The sequence below is a fragment of the Vicugna pacos genome, chromosome X (assembly GCF_048564905.1).
Source record: "Vicugna pacos chromosome X, VicPac4, whole genome shotgun sequence".
Lineage (NCBI taxonomy): Eukaryota > Metazoa > Chordata > Mammalia > Artiodactyla > Camelidae > Vicugna > Vicugna pacos.
The window spans coordinates 66,575,839-66,597,752 of record NC_133023.1 but is presented as its reverse complement, the minus strand read 5'-3'; the positions used below and the strand labels follow the sequence as shown (position 1 = coordinate 66,597,752).

Here is a 21,914-nt window from a genome sequence, read left to right as displayed (position 1 = left end):
AAACTCCAGAAAATACTCTTTAATTATATATATCTCAATTCTAAAACTGTAATGTTAATTTGATTGCTGTTTTTTAGTTGTGATTCTATTGTTCACTTTTATGTACTTGCTTTTTATATTTGAATATTAAATAAATGTAGCTATTTGCTTAGTTTGAAATATTATCTTTTGATTGGGTTTCACAGAAAGCTACATCTAGTGTTGTTCTCTGCTTCAGAGGTTAACAAGTTCATTTTCTTCTTTGCATAAGGGAATTATTAGCAGGAATGGTAAGGATTTATTTAATATCCTGTATTTTTCCTTGCCTCCCTACAGACAATATTTCATATCACTGTCACTTGACTAAATATAGTCTTATCCCATGACACTTTTAAAGAATTATCACATATGAACATGTTCATTTAATTTATTATAATTACTAATAGAATTGAGAGGATTTTAAGTTATTTAAGTTAAAAGATTGAACTGCAAATTGTTTTTTAATCAAAATACATGTTTCATTAAAAAATAAAAATTCAATTCAATAGAACTGTCTGATTTACTAATTTTGATAGTTATGAAGCTCTTCCAGTTAATATGATCCATTAATATTAGTTTTTTATTTACTGAATGATATTTAACTTTCATTAGAAACAATATTTGTACAATTTTACAAAGTAAAGTTCTAATGGTACAAAAACATTAGGGAAATTATATTTTCTTAATACTGTGCATTCTACTCGAAACATGTACTTGTATAGTTTGATTTTTGGCACTATTTTTATTTCTCCAAGCTTTGAGATTTAATTCAATCTTTTTAGCTTCAAAAATGTGAAACTTGCTTGAGTACAGCTCAACCAAACAAATAGTTTAATCTAATACCTATCATGTGCAAGTTATTTGAAAAGTATATAAATTTATATTGCTTAATTTTACCTCAACATTATGATCTTTACCTTGGAAAGGTTTTATACACACACAATACACATACACACACACACACATCAGTAAACATATCAATAATTTAGATATTGTATTAAAACATTATTTATATATATTATATATATATACTTATTTTATAACTACAAATTAGTATGAAGTAATTGGCTTTACCATTGTGTACTTATGTGCCACACTCAGGAGCTCTGTACAGCCCTGGGCATCTCCAAATGATCGAATCCCTAAGCAGTTTGAAGGGTGGAGCTGCTTTATGAGAAAATTGGAGCAGACTTCAATGACTTGAGTCAACTGCAGGAGACAAGCCGCAGCCAGCAAATTTTCAATAGTATCCTCCTTCAGTTGCAGGACACCTAGATGGTTTGAAAAAGTAAAGAATGATTATATGTTCCATAATGTAAGACAAACAGAGGCTAGATAGTTGAATTTTTCTGTTTCTCCCATTAATAGGGCTATTTTTTTCCAGTGTCCAGTAACTACTCAGGGAGTACCTTTTGAGGTAAATATATGAAATGGAGCCTGTACAAACACTAATAAGATGGCTGAAAGGAGCCAGACCAGATTATCAAAAACAACTGCAACATGTGAACAGTGAATACCACCACTGCAAAGAATGGCAACTTCTTGTTTCTTTATCCTCTTAGACCTGCGTCTAAATCTTATATAAAACACTGTCTACATCATGACTCAAGGAGCATTATGTCATATTGCATAAGGATCAAACAATGGGCTGTACAGGTAACTGTAATTTGTGTGGAAAAAGCATCTTGTAAATAAGAATATTGAGTTTATATGTCCATTTTTTTTGTATCTTCATTTATTAGCTGATAAGGATGACTTTTCCCAAATATTATGCGTGGAATTAACGCCCGGCACTGTCTCAAAAGAGATAAAACATTGCCAAGAGTCCTCAGATAAAGGATTGCTTATATGATGATTTTCCTAGGTATAAAAACAGACTCTGTTTAAAAATACCTGTAAAGAATTTTTAAAAACCAAGATCAGAGCAGTTTAAGTTGTTTCTTTCATTAATATAGCTGTATTATTTCTGGAGCAAAAATTATTGATGAATTATTGCAAATGTAAGTTACTTTTTTATTTTTCAGGGGGAGGTAATTAGGTTTTATTCATTTATTTTTTAATCTCCGGAGGTACTGGGGATTGAACCCAAGACCTCGTGCATGCTGGGCAGGCTCTCTATCCCTGAGCTATAACATCTCCCGCAAATGTAAGTTACTTTTATAAGTTATATTCCTATATTTTTGTTTTAGCTTTGTTATAGGGAAGTTATAAAGAATGATATTTCATATGGATTAAATAAACTATAAATTATTCTTTTATAATTTTGCTTCGTAAAATACCTTAATGTGGATTCTATATAATTGAATAACCATTTAAACAAAGAATAATACATACTGTGAGCTGCTTTGTATTTGGTTCAACCTCTACAATGTGTTGTAAAGGGGTCCAGTCCATCAGTGGACTTTCTTGTGCTGTTTCTTATACTGGATTTTGAAGGGAGAGCCCTGCCTGTATCTGATGAAACTCAGAGAAGTATGGACTATTCTCAGATTCAGATCTAAAAATTCACCTGCTATAAACATTGAAATTTGGCCTCACTATTAAGAATAATATTCATTTCACAATGAATGAAACCATAAAATTAATAAAAGAAATTATTAAATTAGTCTCAGCAATGATTTCATGGGTAAGTTGCACAGGGAACAAATGCTAAAATAAACAAGTGGGACTACATCAAACTGATGAGCTTCTCCACAGCAAAGGAAACAAAAAATAAATTGAGAAGGCAACCTAAAGAACGAGAGAAAATATCTGCAAACTGTATATATGATGAGGGGTTATATCCAAATATATATAAAGGACTCATACAACTCAGTAGCACAAAAGCAAACAATCCAATCCAAAACTGGGCAAAAGACCTAAACAAGCAATTCTCCAAGGAAGACATACAAATGACCAACAGGTACATGAAAAGGTGCTCAGCATCACTCATTATCAGGGAAATGCAAATCAAAACCACAATGAGATATCACCTCACACCTGTTAGGGTGGTTATTATCAAAAAGAGAAGAGATAGCTAGTGTTGGTGAGGCTTTGGAGAAAGCGCTGTTGGTGAAAATGTAAGTTGGTTCAGCCATTAGGGAAGACAACATGGAGGTTCCTGAAAAAATAAAAAAAAAAAAGAACTACCATGTGATACAGCAAGCCCACTCCAAAGGAAATGAAATCAGGTTCTTAAAGAGATAGATGCACTCCCATGTTTGCTACAGGATTATTCACAAGATATGGAAACAACCTAAATGTCCTGAGAGATGAACAAATAAAGAAAATGTGAGATACACACACACACACACACACACACATATTCAACCCTGAGAAAGATGGAAATCCTGCCATTTGTGACAACGTGGGTGAACCTGGAAGGCATTAAGCTAAGTTAAATAAGTCAGCCAGAGAAAGACAAATACTGTATGGTATCACTTGTATGAGGAATAGGGGTGGGAAAGGGAAGATGGGGAAATGTAGGTCAAAGGTACAAACTATCACTTACAAGAATAAGTTCTGAGGATATGAAGTACAGCATGGTGACTACAGTTAATAATACAGTATTGGGTGTTGTATACCTGAAAGTTGCTGAGAGTGTACTCACTAAAAAAAAAAGTTAACTATATGAGATGATGTATGCATTAATTATCTTGATCTTGGTAACCATTCCACTATATATATGTATTATATACATGTAATATATATAATATACATGTATATTATATATGTATATATAGTAGAATATATATTATATACACACATATACATATATGTATATATGAAATCAAGTCATATATTTAAATATTTAAATATATATAATTATATTTGTCAGCTATTCCTCAATAAAGTTGAAATAAATAAATAAGAGTTAGAAAACCCCACTTCTGTTCTCATTTTTACAAATGAGAATGTACCCGCACCGTTCAAGAGAGAGAAAGCTAGACATGTTCTTGTGTTTTGTGTTGAAATAGCTGTTTTCTCATGGCCAAACTTTTTCTAGAATATTATTTACCTCTTCCTCTTCTATACCAGTGAATTTAAATACTGATTCTGCTACTTACTACCTTAGGAAACTTATTTAACTGGTCTATGCTTCAATTTTCTCACTTGTAAAGTCAGAATAATAATAATGTGGGTTATATAATGTAGGGTTATTGTGAAGATTGAATTAGGTAATACATGCTAAGCACTTACCTGTGTAAGCATACTGAACCAAGGAATTAAGTGCATTAGGATCGACTCCTTCCATCCGGACCTCTTCTTGTTTGGCTTCAAGCACATCATTAGTAAACATGGCAGCAAAATAATCAGACACTGCACTGAGAACCAACCTGGAATAGAAATGTTTCGCAGGAACTGAAATCAGTCCATAATCTCATTGAAAAGCATGAAATGCAGTCAGTAAGTTTGTGACACTGGTTTTCTGCATAAATCTTTCACAGTTCAGTCATGTGTAGTGAAATTAGAAAGGTAAATTAAGTAATTTGAGTTTCTTTAGAGAATTTGTGCTGTTTTTCTTCATCAATTTCTCTTAAGTTTGACTCTTCTATATATCACACAGGGAAATGGATCATATAGGATAGTGTTTTTCAATATAAAAAAAATAAAAACCTATTTCTCTCAGTGCTCTAATTTGTAATCAGTGCTATACTCAACAAATGATCTGTCTGCATAAGGATACTTACCGATGGGCTGGGATTCGGAGGTGTCCAGCGATGAGTAGTACATCACACAGTTGTTTCTTTTTCAGGTAGTTCTCCATTTTATGGAGAGTTTGTTCTGCATGGTTTACAGCATGGAACTGCTCCTCAGACCTGCTGACATTCATTTCTTCAGGCTGTTGTGTATCTAATCTGAAAGGGGGATGAGTGTAAGAATATAGTTTTTTCTCCTAGTGAATGTGCAAATGTCCAGTGGAAATTTAGGCATATCAACTTCTAAAGGAAATATATTGAATTAAAGTAAATATAAAATTTGCCCTCTGATCTTAAATATTTTGTTATTATTGCTCCTTAACCTCCATTAAAGTGAAGTGTCCCGGTTAGTACTTATATCTGGAATTTAATCATGAAGGTAACTATGTATGGTTCATCTGTAGGGCTAGTGGTAGTTGTTACATACACAAACATAAACTTACAAGCCTCTTTCTTTTGATTTTTATTGACATCATAATTACATCATTAGGCATGAAATGCATGATTCGAAATATTTTTCAAATCTGATTCTGTTCTGAAGCTTTTCTGTGGAGTATTCCTTATACATCAGAAATATTCCTCGAAGAATCTCAAGCCTGACAGTTCTATAACATTATTTACACTATGGTATTCTTATCCAGAAAATATACATATTTCCATCTTTTTTTCATTTTCCAGCTTTATTGAGATACAACTGACATATTACATTGTGTAAGTTTGAGGTGTACAACGTACTTATATGATACACGTATATATTACACATATATATTGTGAAATGATTACCACAATAAAGTTTGTTAAGACATCCATCACCTCACATAGTCACCATTTTGTGTGTGTGTTTGTGTGTTTGATGAGAATACTTAAGATCTACTCTCTCAACTTTCAACCAAACAATACAGTATTGTTAACCATAGTCCCCACCATGCCATACATTAGATCCCCAGAACTCAGTCATCTTCTAACTGGGTATTTGTATCCTTTGACTGTTGAATGTGCAATAATGAAAGCTGTCAACATGTCTTTTCAACATCATACAATGGTGGAATTTAAATACTAACACAAGCACAGAGAGGTTTACAATCAGTAAAAGCTTAAAAATGTGATGGTTGGATGAACACACTTAAATACTTTGCTTGTTGCCTTTCTTGCTTCCAGGCATCATTTCCCAACCACCAGGTAGGATTAGTTTTAGGTTCCCTGACCTTCCATTTAGCCCATTTATTTGAAGACAAGTGGTCCAGGGGGATGTTACTCTCTTTTTGTCTGAATTACAATTCAAATGAATGATTAGTCTCCTAATCTTCTTAACCTTTAAAGTTTCTTTGGAACATTCAGTCACAATATTGTATAGATAATCAGAGTAACATGGTATGAATATCCTTTAAAATTGTCTGCTACAAAATGTGCTTGTTTGTTTTGGAAAAGAAAAATCCCTTGGCACCATAGACTGGAAAGCATTCAGGTTTCACTAAACTCACTTATCCTAATCTTTCCTCTGCTCAAATGGTTTGATTCCCATTGAGTCAATCAAACATTAAATGTTCAATTATCTTAGCTGTCTTCATGTATATTCCACCATGTACTGAAGAGGGACATATTCTAAAGGAGGAATATATTTTGGAAAGTTCTTGCCAGGAAATAATTTTATTCTGTGAATTTTCTTCAGCCTAATTTGGTTAAGGACAAAAAAAGTCTTTAATTAGTGGCTAGTTTGCTATATATCTACCTGGGCATAGTACATTTATTAGATCTGCAGTGTTTTCTATAATTAAAATGCAGATTTTTAGAATCTAAAAATCCTATCAAAATGAACCAATCCTAATTTTGTTAGGTTTCAAAAGACAGAGGCAACTCTATCTTGTGTGTCATCAAGAAATAAGAAATTAGTACTTAAAGAGATATGGGTAGATCAAATTATAGCATCCAAAATATAACTGACATATTCATATAAAGATATAAAAATATTAGTCTACTCTTGATCATTAAAAAGCAGAGTTTAATAAAATAAACAAGCAAAACAATAACAATTAAACTAAACTACTGACACTTAGCCTGATCTTAATAAGTTTCCAGAGCTCATAAGTTATAATTCTCTTGCTTCCATTTTAGATACTGTAATGCCAGATCAGATGTTACAATGGAAGCCATTGCATTAGAGAATGTTCTTCCTTCTTCTTTATTGTATGATAACTACAGATTATGACATGGAGGCAGCATGGTGGAATGAAAAGAGCATCAAAATACCTGGATTAAGTTCCTGCCCTTGTATTTACAGGCTGAGTGATCTTGAGTAAGCCACTTTATCTTTCTAAGCATTAATCTTTTCCTCCAAAATAGGTATGGAAATAATACTAATACCAATGCTGCTAACGATAATGCTTATGTCATGGGACTCTTCAGATGATTACATGAGATAATGTATATACAATCTCTGTACAAATGTTAAGTCTTATGCTAAGCTAGTCCTAACTACCAAGATGTAGTGATTTCCATAATTATTTTAAAGATATTGTTTTGGTCTCAAACTGCTATTTCTTTAATTAATAGGCTCTATCTTTAGAGAAGTTGTAAGATTACAGAAGATTTGAGAATTCTTTATGTTTGGTTACACAAGTAAGAGGACGTTTTTAGTTGTTACAACTAGGAAAGGGTGCTACTGGCATCAAGTTGGTAGAGACAAGAGTTGCTAGTAAACATCCTACAATAAAGAATTATTCAGCCCAAAATGTCATTGGTGCAAGTTTGAGAAACTGGTTTATCTCTTAAATGTACAACTTTTTTTTTTAATAAGAGTAGATTTTTTCAGAGAGATACATACTCCATAGACGGAGTGCAGGCTGTCTCTGAAGGCAAGAGAAAGGCCACGAGGTGTGGGGGTTGGGTGCTTAGTTCAAAATAAAAGTAGATACACACTCTATAGACAGAGTGCAGTCTGTCTCACTCAGAAGGAAGAGTGGCCTACAATTAACTTTTTAAGCCTTTGAAAGTAGGGACTATGTTTAAATTTTTTGTAAGAATGCACGTAATAAAATACTTTGCACACAGTTAACATGTAATTGCTGATTTAATATTCAAGCCAAATTTCAGTGACTAAATATTACACTACACTTTTTTTTTCTGTGGTGAAATGAGTAAATGTATTGAGTTCTGAGAGTGAGGAGTGAAATTTGGGCTATCATTTCAAAGAACTTTTACTTTAAATGAAATTTTACCATATAAAAAATGGTGGGATTTTTAAACTTTACTTTTTAGAACAGTTTTAGATTTACAGAAAAATTGAGTTGATAACAGAAAGTTATCATATGCCCACACTCAGTTTCCCCTTTTATTAACATCTTATATTAGTATGGTACATTTTAAACAATTAATAAACAGATATTGATATATTATTATTGTCTAAAGTTCATACTGTATTCAGATTTCTTCCCTTTTTACTTAAGGTCCTTTTACTATCCCAAAATGTCATCCAAGTAACATATTTCCTTAGGCCCTTCTTGGCTGTGACAGTTTCTCAGACTTTCCTTATTTTTGATGATGCTGAAAACATTGAGGAGTACTGATCAGGTATTTTATGGAATGTCCCTCAACTGAGATTTGTCTACATTTTTCTTATAAGTAGGCAGGAGTTACAACTTTTCAGGAGGAAGACCACAGAGGTAAAATGCCATTCTCATCACATTACTGTTGATGTTAACATTGATCACCTGGCTAATGTAGTGTTTTTAAGTTTCTTCACTGTAAAGGTATTCTTTTTGCCTCCTTTCCATCTTGTTCTCTTTGGAAGGAAGTCACTATGTACACCCTACACTTAAGGAAGGAGTGAGACATTACAGTCTATCTCTTGGAGGGTAGGACACATAAATTATTTGGAATTCTATGGCATGGGATATATGTCTTTTCTGAATTATCTACCTACCTATCCAATTATTTTTTATACAAGTATAAACTCATGGGAATTTCTTTTATACTTTGGCTTAGAATCCTATACTATCTTATTAATTTTGTTGCTTAACTTGTTCCAGCTTTGGTCATTGGAAGCTCTTGCAGTTGGCTCCTATGTCCCTCTGCCATACCCAGTCATTGTGGGGTCATTTTTAGCACTTCCTTACTTTCTGACATAAGAAGGGGCCCTAGGCTCATCTAGTGCGGAATCAGCCATTTCTCCAGGGAGCCTTAATTCCTTTTACTGAAGAACTGTATTAGAAATCAAGATCTGAACACTATATATACTCATCATTACTGGGTATCATTGCTTCTAGGTTCTCTCAGCTGACAGAGAAAGGGAGTATATGTGTATATACTAACCTAATATGTTAATGTGGGATATTACTTTGATTAATTTTCACATGTTGAACCAACTTCACATTAAAGGAATAAATCCCACTTTATCATGGTATATAGTCCATTTAATGTGCTATTGCATTCTGTTTGCTAGTATTCTGTTTAAGATTCTTTGCATCTACATTCATAAGAAATATTGGTCTGCAAATTAATTTTCTTATAGTGTCTTTGTCTGGCTTTAGGAATCAGGGTAATGGTGGCCTTGTGGAATGAGTCTGAAAGTACTCCTTCCTCTTCAATATTTCAGGAGCGTTTGAGGAGGATAAGTATTAATTCTTCTTCAAATATTTGATAGAATTCATCAGTGAAGCCATGTTGGTCAAGGGCTCTTCTTTGTTGAGGTCTTTTGATTACTAATTCAATCACTTTTACTATTTACGAGTCAGTTCATATTTTCTATTCTTTCATGATTCATTCTTATCAGGTAGTATGTTTCTAGGAATGTGTCCACTTCATTTGGTTATCCAAAAGCTGGCATACAGTTGTTCATAGCAATAATTTTTATTATTTCTGATTTTAGTTACTTAGTCTTCTCTCTTTTCTTCTTAGTCAATGCAGCTAAAGGTTTGCCAATTTTGTTGATGCTTTCAAAGAACCAATTCTTGATTTCATTGGTTTACTTCACTTTTTAATCCTTGATTTTATTTCTGCGCTAATATTTCTTAATCCTTTCCTTCTATTTAGGTTTAGTTTGGTTTTTTTCTTAATTAAGGAATGAATTTAGATTTTTGATTTGACATCCTTTTTCTTTTTTACTGTAAGCATCTATAGCTATAAATTACCATCTCAGCACTGCTTTTGATACATACAGCAAGTTTTAGTATTTTAAGATTTCATTTTCATTGGCTCAAGATATTTTCTAATTACCTCTGTATCTCGTTTTGCCCTAATGATTGTTTAAGAGTATACTGTATAAATAAGCTATAAAGATATATTTTACAGCACAGTGAATACAGTCAATATTTTATAATAACTATAAATGGAGCATAATCTATAAAAATTTTGAATCACTATGTTGTACATCTGAAACTAATATAATACTGTAAATCAACTATACTGCAATAAAAAGTGCTTATCCTAGGATCTCAACCAAAATCACAATAAAAGGCTTATTTAAGTTAAAGCAAAAGTATGTTGTAATTTCCACATATTTGTGGGTTTTCTAATTGTTCTTCCACTCTTGACAGCTATTTTCATGCCATTGTGCTCAGGAAGGATATTTTATATGATTTCAATCTTTAAAATAACTAAGACATTTTGCAGCTTAAGATATGGTCTAACCTTGATAATATTCTGTGTGCACTTGAGAAAAATCTATATTTTTCTATTGTTTGATGGATTGTTCCTTATATGTCTGTTAGGTCCAATTATTCTATAGTGTTGCTGAAGTTCTCTATTTCCATACTGAACCTGTGTCTGGTTGTTCTATGGGTTATTGATATTGGTGTATTGAATTCTCCTAATATTTTTGTAGGTACATCTAATTCTCCCTTCAATTCTGTCAATGTTTGCTTCATATATTTAGAAGCCCTAATATCTGTTGCTTCTGTTTTTATAATTATTGTATCTTATTGGTTAATTGACCCTTTTATCAGTATAAACTCCTTAATCTTTTGTACTTAGAGTCGATTTTGTTTGATATAATATGGCTAGCCTTGCTCTCTTTTGGTTGCTATTTGCATGAACTATCTTTCTCCATCCTGGAATGTCCTTAATCTGAAGTGAGTTTCTTTAGACAGCATATCGTCTGATCCTTTTAAAAAAAATCTATTCTGTCAATCCATATCTTTTGATTGAAGAGTTTAATCCCCTTATATTTAAAGTAATTACTGATAAGGAAGGACTTAAAATTGCCATTATGTTCATATGTATGTACAATGGCTCTGTGTGGGGAAGTCTTTCACTAACTAGCCCAGCATGAAGGTTGAGGTCTTTTCAGGTCTTTTCAGGTCTTTTCTGAGAATGCATTTTTGTGGACTTACATGTATGGTTTTTACCCCACTGTCTCAAATATACAGCTGCTTATATATGTCTTAATTTCTCTGAATCTCACTCCTGCTTCTTTGTGGGGCCTTAGATATTCTGTTTTATTTCTTTGCTTATAATTCCTTGCTCCAAGTGTCCATGGTTCTGTAGTCCTTCTGCAACTTTCATGTGCTGTGGTGCCTTCCACAGCTTTCTGTGGCTTCCAACCTGAAATCCAAACCATGCTGTTATTCTCATCTGAGCAGTAAGTTAGGCAATACTGAAATCAGTTTTTTGGGTAGCCTACAGATATGCCAGAATGTTGCATGCAAGTTCCACTCATTCCTTGTGCCTTGAGGAGGAAATCAAGAAATTAGTTGCCTTCTTCTAATTATGCCATGCCACCTTGCTACCAGAGCAAACATAAATGCCATGAAATTTCCTACTGATTTGAATGTGACTTTTCCTTGATTAAGCATTTGCTTGTTTGCTGCATATCCTTGGTTTGTTTCCAGAGCTCCCACAAAGCTTTTAAAATCAATCTGTAGTTGTTTACTTGATGTTTCCATGGAGGAAAAGGGTCTGGAGCTTTTTAATCCACCACTGTGCTAACATCACAGAAGCTACTGCTTCCTGATTATATTTAATTTTAAGGAGAATATTTGAGTTTCCAATGTTTTTCTGAGTAGCAGTAAAACAGATATCAGAAAAATAGACCTTTGAGATTGCTTCTGCTGCAAAACTATTTTGTAACAATTTTACTTTGAGAAAGAAGGAAAGGCATTATCTTAAAAATTGTTGAGGGTGTTGTTAATTTGGAAGGCCACTTTGGAAGACTACTTAGAAATATAACTTAAAAACTAAACAATAGATACTTTGTAAAGACATTCTTGGAGAGCCTCGCAGAAGCCTCCCAAGTTTGAAGTTGAAAATCTGAATGCAGTTATTTTAGAGAATTTGCCTTTTACCATAGTTCAAGTGTAAAGGCACAGAACCAGGTGGTGTTAACACAGAGTGCATAACTTAATACTTAGGCATATCTCAAATAGCTTCATAATTTTTCTTCCTGTTTTTCTTTTGTCAGTTCCTTTTTTCAAGTTAGCCATGGAGATTAAATGGAAACTTAGCCTTCTTCTAATGGTGCTGCTTAACTTCCCCAAATTCATTATAGAAAAGATCTTCTTACTGAGGGAATATAAAACTGCACAGAAAAAAATTTTTTTTTATAAATGGCAATGCTTGACTGTATGAAAAACTGCTTTCTTAAATCCACAGGACAACCTTATTACTTAAATAACATTTCTGTACTGACTCTCTTTTGGAAAGCTGCTAAAGCTTCATTCATGTGCTTCTCCTGGAAAATAGAAGGCACTCAGGAAAAATATGCACATTTTTAATGCTATTGTGGTTTGAACTTTACTACATTTGTGGAGTCTTGGAAGTGGATGAATTAAATCTCAAAAAGCAAATCACAAACTTAAAGATTTTTCTTGCTCAGATAGCTGTGGTACGTATTGAAAACCTTATAGTCATGCAGCTAATATTTTGATTCTGGTAGCATAAATTAAGCCAACATTCTAACCCTATATGTTATTTGTGTGAAATAAGTATTTTAATATATCACATGTGATTATATTTTAAGATATTATCTGTTGTAAATGACTGAAATTGTTATTTGGAAGGAAATATTATATATGGATAATATGAAGCAAGAGCCCACAATATTTTCATTAAATACAAAACATTTTGCCATCTATAAAGGCTTATCTGTTATTAATATTTAGGATAATATATTTTAAATTTTTGTTGGCATTTAACTGTAATAAATTATGATGGCATCAATGTTGAAATCACTTTCATCTTGGACTCTAAAATTTATTTCATCTTGGATTTCTAGGTTCCAGAATTGTGAGAAAACACATTTATGTTGTTCAAGTAATCAAGTCTGTGGTATTTTATTATGGCAGTCCTAGCAAACTGATGTAAGCTATATATAAACTTAAATATGATAAGGTCAGGTAATTTTTTTCCATTAGCTTATAAGCACTTGCTGAAAACAGCTGTGTGTATTTAATAATAATAAATGACAAAATCATAAGAGATGTCAAAAACCTATTATTAAATATTGCATTAATTGTATTGTAAAAATTAATAAAATTTGAGAAGAGATAGTGTGGCATAGTCATTAAGAACTTAGGCTTTTTACTGAGATAAATGCTTACTTTCAGTTCACTTAATTAAGTGATTTTAAGAAATTTTGTAATCTTCCCTAATGTTCAACTCCTCTCATCTGTAAAACAGTGCCAACTCCAAAGAGGTTTTTTTTTTTTTAATACAACAGGAAATACTCATGAAATACTAGATATTGTAGTCACCAGCAGCACCAGCATTGCCACTACTGTCATTATTATCCTCTCATCATCATAATGACCATTCAGGGCTGGGAAAGTGAGACAGGAGGGAAGGGGGCAGGGCACAGCCATTAAAAGAATGACACAGCAATTGAAGACAGGACATAAACTGGTTAGAATCAAGATGGCAGAAGATTCAACTTCCACTAGACCTTGAGCCTCATTACAGGCTCATTGTAATGTATTAGCATGCTAAATGACACACCCACAGGCAGCTTCACAGTTCCTAGGCTGGCCATAAAAGACCAAAAAGTGGGTGGGGCCCAATTCCTGGAAATCCCTGCCCCTTCCCTAAACCAGTTGGGATAATCTTCCTACTTGTTAGCATATGAAATTACCCCGCCCATAAAATAACCATCCCCAAATCTTGCAGGCACTCTCACTTTCCTAGACAACTCCATGCTCTGGGGCAGCCTCTCTTGCCTTCTGAGATGGCTCACACTCTGTCTATGGCGCGTCTATCTCCCTGAATAAACACACTTTCACTTTACTATGGCTTGCTCTTGAATTCTTTCCTGCATGAGACAAGAACCTCTTCTCTGGCAACAAAAGCAACAGAAAAAACACAGGATATCTTTAGAAGGATACAGAAGGAATACACGTGAACTTAGCCTTGAAGGATGGACATGGCTTGGATGAGCAGAAAAGAGTTAGAAAGGCATTTGAGGAACAGAGAACAAGGTGAACAAAAGCTTAAGTGTGGTAACTGCTATTATTTTTTCCAGCTAAGTTTCTCTTATATGTGAGAAGTCATGTAGAAGCAGCAAAGTAAAAAGTACACTAGGAGCAGAGGTTAAACACCAGGAAAATCACAGGCCATTTACCAGACCTGGTATGGGCAATGAAAAGTGAGAAAAAGGAAATCTGGGGTCAGGAACTGAGTCAATAGGAAGGACTTGTTCAGAATGACTTAGTCTGATGGGTAGTTCTAGATTACAGCTGATAATGACTTGACAAAGAAGCAAGGAGAGTGAAAGTAGTTAGCATTTGGCTGCAGTGAGACCGCTTTTGAAGGTCTTCCCTGAGTGAAATAATGGCAATTCTGAGCGAGATGCTTGGCAGCAGAAAAGTGTACAGCATGCTCAGCATCAGCATGTGACTAACTTCACTGGGGTACACAGATTACATGTGAAACGAAAGTAAAAGCAGCAAGTAACAATCACAGACTAAATGAGCTATAGCAAGGACAAGAAAGAGAATAATACAAAATTGTGCTTTAAACAGCAGCAGGGTTAAGAGAAGTTGGTGATCTTTTTCATTTGTTGTGTTTTATTTGGAGAAAAGTTATTTAACTGAAGGGAATCTCATGCTTTTTTGTTGTTGTTGTTGTTGTTTTTTACATCATGCAGGGTAAGAAGTATCTGAAAAGAGGTTTATAAACCAAAATGATGAGACATTCATACAATCTATACATAAATGACAGTCCCTTAGATGTGAAGATTGATGTGTTAAGTTTATTGGAGGCTGCTGAAAGACTTATGTAGCAGTTGCTAAACTTTTGGAGTTTCCAATGGGAACAGTGGGTAAGGCAAAGAGAAGTAGACAGTCACCTAACCAGTTTTTAATATGGTATTAAAATGTTTGCTTATTTATTTTTAAATGTTTTTTTAAAGACTGTTGATAGTATTTTGTTATAATGTTACTATGACATAGAAGAACAAACCTGAAATATACATGATATGCCATTATCAAGGTTCTGCCTCTCAGGCTTGACCTTTAAAGATATAGCACTTTTCATTCATAGAGAAAAAAATTGCAGAACAGAGAACAACATTTGTCTTGTTGGAGGTTTGTTGGTACATCTTGACCTGACCTACATGGACAGCTATAAGAACAAAGGATTCTGGCAGCAAGAAGTTTGCAACAAATAGCCACACCTCCTCTCTTTTCAGTATAAAAGAAGCCTAAATTCTAACTCAGGAAAGATAGTTCTTTGGGACACTAGTCCACCATCTTCATGGTTTGCTGGCTTTCCAAATCAAGTTGCTGTTCATTGCTTCAATACCTTGTTTCTCAATTTATTGGACTGTTATGTAATGAACAGTATGAGGTTGGACACAGTAACATTACTGTTGTTCACTTGCTTTATAAGATTCACAAAATTCGTGAGTGATTTATGTTAAATACAGCCTTCTACTTTCTGCATTAAGGATAGAATTATTTTAATAAGGCTTATTTTTTAAAATATAAAAACATATTATATCATGAACAACCTTATTCTAGAAAATATATTTTTTTCTTATAGGAATTACATTTGTAATTCTACCCAAGATTTTTATATTATCTATGAATATACTTCTATTCAAAATAAAAAATCTAAGCTACTAATAAGAAATGACCAATTATAGAATGCTGAATAATAAGTTATGAAATCTGGTATAATCATTTGCAAATAGTGCAGCCAAATCACTCACTAAGTATTGGTACATGCTGGTAGAAGATTCTTTTTGGATAAGTTATTGTAATTATGGCATATTTTCCATATTTCCCATAATGTATTGAGTCTTGAAGTCTATCAAGTATTTCATTTAACATAAGCAGAAAAGCTGTTAGAGCTGAAAATAGAATGTACTGAAGTATTTCAAATGTGAAGAGCTATATTTGTTTCCAATATGTTTATAAATCTGCCAGGAGTGCAAGTATTTTTTTTCTTTTTTGGTAACATCAAGGAAGGCTACTTGTTATAGATAGATAGATAGATAGATATAGATATAGATATAGATATAGATACACACACACACACACACACACACTCATTAGCACCCTCCTTTCCCAAGCTTTCTTGGTATAGACTTAAAGTTGTCTTACAAAAATTGTCTGAATTTATGTGTGTGCAGATACACAATCACAGTTCTACTTACCTTAGTGAAAGGATGCTACCAAGTATTTTAAGTCAATGTCAAGATCAAGTCCTAGATCTCGAATAAAAGGAAAAATGTATACCCTCATCTATATCCCAAATGAAAATTAGAGACTATATTAAAGATACATATGTAGAATACAAAACTAAGGCTTTGCATATCAGTATAAAGATGGAAGAATATATTTTAAAAGAACTTCTCAAGAGAATGCTGGAAACTGAAGTGTTATTACCTGGGTACCCTATACTCCAAATGCTATTTGATTTTGCTGTTGTCTTTCTTAGTATTGAAATAAAATTAAATGAAACAAATAATCCATGGGACAAAGTAAAGAAAACTACTGATTGTGAATTTTTAATGATAGTAGTTATAGAAACATGTTAGCTCTTAAATAATTGCTTTTCTTGTACTTATGACCTTTCTCTCTTCGTTCTAAAATACAGTTAAACATGTTCTATCTGTTTTACATGCCTAAATGACCTATAATTAACTTTGTAATAGGGAGAGGTTGAGTATCATGGTACTATATTTACTGCGGGTAATGTTCGAATGTCTTCCAAATACGCATTCTTCAAGCTGAGTAAAATAAATGTTAATATGCTAACCAAGTGAAAAAATTTATTGATAAAAAGAATTTTTGCTCTTTTAGATCCAAAAGGCTTTTTGTAAAAATAACAACAAAAACTTCATGAGGCTGAAGTGGGAGCTGACCGAACTGACACCTACCTTATGCGGTACCTGTTATGAACTATTTCCCTTCAGAGTTGCTACGAAGTAGGAGACACAATTTGAACAGCAATAAATCGAAATTCATATTTTAATCAACTATGTATTTTATAATTTTAACTATGGCACAAGTTCCCAAGTAAATATAAAACAGTCTTTAAACAGTCTTTTATTTTGGTCTTCACTAATCAGAAAAGGAATACTTACACATCTTCATACGTTACCAATATAATAGTAATAATAATCATAATCATAAAATATTGAGTGTCAGTTATTAGCCTGGCAATATGCTAGGCCTTTTCTTACATATTAACCCATTTAATATTCACAGTCTGTAAATTAAATTTTATCTCTATTTTTCAGATATGGAAACTCAAGCCCAGAAAGATTTTAAAATTGCCTAATATTATGGAGCTAGCAAATGGAGAGTTAGGTTTCATATCAACCCAAGATCTGTCCGATCCTATGATTCATTTCTTTCTAGTATTCTGCAAGGTCATGTAAGTACTTACATTACATTGCACGTTTAATTTAGGGAATGTTAGAATCTTCGTATTGTCTTCTAAACAGTTGGTACAGATAAAGTATATATTTATTCTAAAGAAAATCTTAGAAAACATAAATTTGTCAAGACAGCAGTTCTATAATTTCTGAACTATAATTTCAACAATTGTAACTTTTGAAACCTGAAATCACTTATTATATGATAAAATGTAAGGATTATAAGTTAGTGACCTGGAAATCACATTTTTAACTCAAGATATTTTAAGGTAGGAAGACAAGGGATCTGGGGATTGCTTAGCTTAGAAGTCATTTGAGAACTGCATTAATTTCCTGGGCTGACCTACTCATTTTAGCATTTTAGAGTCTTTACTTTTAGAACTTGCTTCAGGAAGAGAGGGTGCTTGAAGCTATGTCATTTATTGTCCTCTAAAAAAATCGTATCTATGGATATTTTAAAAGGAAAACTATTTTCTTCACTACCAGATTTCAGAGGACATAGTTGAAAGGAGACAATGGTATTTCTTTTTGAAATAATATTTCCAGATTGATAATGAAATGTGTTGATTTTGATTTATATTTTTTAGACTCTTGTATCAAATCTTTGATTTGTAGCATACTTGGAAAACAGGAACTACAAGAAGAAAGAAAAGCAGGATAATGGGTTTCATATTAATCTGATAAGAGTTGTGTGGCTTTATTGCAATTTGCATATATGCTTTATTTGAATACTCAGGCTACACACTGTATTCTTGATTCTTTTTTCAGAGGGTGATGCTATCACCAAACCCAAAGTAGAGCTGCGGATGAGGTAGTGAGAGATGTAGAAATGATGAACTGAAATAATTGCACCCTCTCAGTGATCTAAGAATGCTCTGTTCAAAGCAGCACAGTACAATCCTCTAAAGCCATGTTCAGCATTCTCTGAGAATCACATCACTGTTTTGTTTGCTACTTACATTTTTCATATTTCTAAATCATTCATAGGATCAGTGCATCTGATTACATGTTTACTTCAGATGTTTAAAATATTCAGGATCTGTGATTATAGAAAGAACACACTGGTATTTTTCAGAACGATGTTGTGTGAATAGAATTAAAAGATAAATGTCTCAGACATGGCACATAAGTTTTTGAAAAACAAAGTAACAGATTATTCAATTCTCAAAGCTTGATTAAATTTAAATTTAAAAAAGGAAAATATATTTTTGAGACTGAGTTGACTGTATCTGGGAAATTTTTATTTGTTTGTTTTTTGTTTCCCCTTTCATAGAACTTATGAATTTGGCCCCTAGATATCTAGGTAAGGCAATATGTCAGAATCCAGTCAGTCATTAGGGACTTCAGGACGACAAATGAAATGATAGCCTCAGAAAGGAAAGAGCCAGCAATACATGCAGACAGGAGGATGAAGTGGGCAGAGATTTATGGAAAGACAAGGCACAGAGTTAAAAGACTGAACATGTATTCAGAAGGAACCAATGGAAAAGAAAAATGTCACAATAAAACATTACATACCATATCATATTATAAATTATTATCCAAAATGTAATAATCCATAGAGCAAATGAAGCCACCTAAAAACATAATGACCAAATATGTCTGAGTCTTATTTCCCATGATTTAGCTACAAGATGGTTATTATTTCTGGTTCCTATACAAGGTTATAAAATATTCTACCATACACACATTTTTCAGAGGTTTCAGTTTCCCATCTTTACGATGCATAAAATATTTCAAGGCCCCCTACTAGTCAACATGGAAGTACAGAAGGATGTAGCATTTTACTAGTCTTTGGATGAAAAGAATATCAAAATTAAAGTATCAGAATCTATTTTGTTAGGATTGTATATTTTCTCACATTTCCATAATACCAGAAATTTTAATTTTGTCTTTCCTCATTTCATTGGGTTAAAGCTAAGTTCAGAGTTTCAACAATCTTTAAAATGACATCTATTTTTTGTTAATATGATTTTATCACTCCTGTCTTTTCCCTAGATTAGTAAATTATCCCCTTTCTAATTATTTTGCAAATATTAAATGAGCCAAAATTTAAGGAAGTAGAAAATAAAACTATGCTCTTCTTTCCACTAAATTATTGGATTCCTTTACATAATTAACTTATTCATGGTTAATTCGTGGATATATCACCATCTGTTTTTACTAAATGGAATGTTAAATTATCAATATTTTCTATATTCACATTAACTATTTTAATTGTGCTGTCAAACTTCTTTTTTTTTTTTTACATTTTTTGTCCTGTCAAACTTCTTAATTTGGACTTCACAAATTTAGAACTTGTAATACTTCAAACAAATGATAGACTAATACTGTTGAAAAGAGTAATACTGTTACCAAGTTATCAAGCCAAAGGGAAAGACATACCATTTCAAGAGAAGACACAGTTTTAAGATATATGAGAAACAATTATTTACAAACCAAAAATATAACCCTCATAAACAAAGAACAGTTTGGGTTTTGATATACTCATTACAAATAATTCTTGAATATATATTGAATAAATATTCCTACTTGGTCATATGCATTTAAAACCATTTTTTTTTCAAAACAGAATCAGAATCCCATTGCTATAATGCCCTATCACCTAAGACTAATGAGTGAAAAGGAACCAAATTTGAATGAACAGACTTTTCTACACAGGAAAAGCATTATAAAATTAATGAGCTTGTCTATGGAATGATTCCTCTATACCAAATATCAGATGATGGGAAGATGGTACTTTCTCAGTCCTTGTGGAAAATAATATGTAAAATGCTGATTCATTTAATTCAGTCAATATTTATCGAGAGCCTACTATGTACAAGTGCTGATGTATCATGCACTATAGCACATGTGAACAGCCCACCACTTTCTTTAGACAGTCTTATGGTCAGATTCTCAAGAAACAATGTATATAGCCTAGTCTTTTCCTATCTTTCTACATCCATTAAAACAAAAATGAACCAAAAATGAATACTGTTGCCTTGAAGTAACCATCATCTTAGCCCCTCTCCACATGTATTCTGTATGCCTAAAACTTACCGTAATTAATTTTTTTCACTGAATTTCAGTTAAACTAACTTTGTGAATATTGAGAAGAAACTCAAGATGAATAAGGATTGATAAAAGTTAAGCTTGAAACTGTCATGGCATCTTTGAATAGGTTTTATAACAAAAAGGTCTGTGCTAACACCTGTGCCACCTTGAAATATAAGCAGGCTTAGACAAATTTTGATATTATTATTCTGCCTATTCATAGAAAGGTGAAGAGCACGTATAAGATTTTCAATTCCTTTTGTTAAGGCAATCTTTATGTTCTGGAATGAATTCTAGCTACAGTGTCAATATCATAGCTAACACTGAAGGATCAGTTGCTATGTGACAAGTACTGTTCCCATGTCAAATAACTCATTTAAGACTTCCGGGCAAGATGGCAGAGTAGAAGGATGCTTGTAAGTCACCCTCTCCCACAAATACACCAAGACCCACATCTACAGACCCACTCAGCCAACCAGAGCACCTGCGGAACTCCAACAGATCATCGCCCTCTTCAAAAGATACAGACACCAAAAATCTGGTAGGAGAAAAGGAAAAAAGAAAGAACAAAAGGCAAAGCAGCGCTGGACGGGTCCCGCGGGGAGGGAGCGGCAAAGGAGGACGGGCGCTTGCTCGCTGGGTCTCCCCTCTCCAATTGAGAGGCCAGCGGGACGGAGGGGGAGCCTCCGAGGCTCAGATCTGTACAGAGCAGCCCTTGTCTGACAGAACTAAGTTAAACGGGCACAGAGCGTCCCCCCGACACCCAGCCTGAGACGCGGGCCGGCAGCGGTGGGCAGGGCCAGGCTGCACAAGCCTGGCGGAGGACGGGGGTGGCTGCACGGAGGCAGCCCCGGGGGAACGCAAGGGGCTGGGCGCCATGCCTGTGGGTGTACAGGACAGAACAACCTGGGCCCTCCATAAAACAGCAAGGTTGATGTGCTCTCGGGGGAAGGGTGCATACCCCCATCTCTGAAAACCCGTGGAAACTTTTCGGGGGAAGAGAGGCGGGGCCCAGGCACAGCCGCCATATTCTCCAGCGCTTAGCACCCAGGCGGGGTCAGAGGCGAAACCTGCATCCGCACCGAAGGGCTTAGCAGCCTCAAGGGCCAGACTGAGATGGGCCTACAGCCCGGGGCAGATAGGATCCTTCCATTCTGGTCCCCCAGAGAACTTGCTCCACAAAGACAAACAAGCAGCTGGGTCTTGGCTCGGAGCAGGGACGAGGCTGCCCCTTGGTCTTCCCCGAGCCCACCCGCGGAGCGCGACCAGCGCGGAGCGCCGGCCAGGGCGGAGTGCCGGTGCAGAGCGCGCAGCAGCACAGAGCAGCGGAGCTACCGGTGGCGCAGGCAGGGGGAGAGCGGCCCCCGCCTGTC

At 34.1% G+C, this 21,914-nt stretch overlaps 1 protein-coding gene across 2 annotated transcripts in view; it reads right to left on the bottom strand.

Moving 5' to 3' along the window:
* The window catches only part of KLHL4 (kelch like family member 4), an 83,533-nt gene that overhangs the window by 29,742 nt on the left and 31,877 nt on the right, over positions 1–21,914 (bottom strand). For both annotated transcript variants that reach the window (XM_006219462.4, XM_072955842.1), the window contains exons 2-4: positions 4,689–4,856; positions 4,198–4,334; positions 1,093–1,289 (exon numbers count right to left, since the gene is read on the bottom strand). In XM_006219462.4, the coding sequence (XP_006219524.1) occupies positions 1,093–1,289; positions 4,198–4,334; positions 4,689–4,856 (502 nt within the window). The remainder of the gene's footprint in view (positions 1–1,092; positions 1,290–4,197; positions 4,335–4,688; positions 4,857–21,914) is intronic.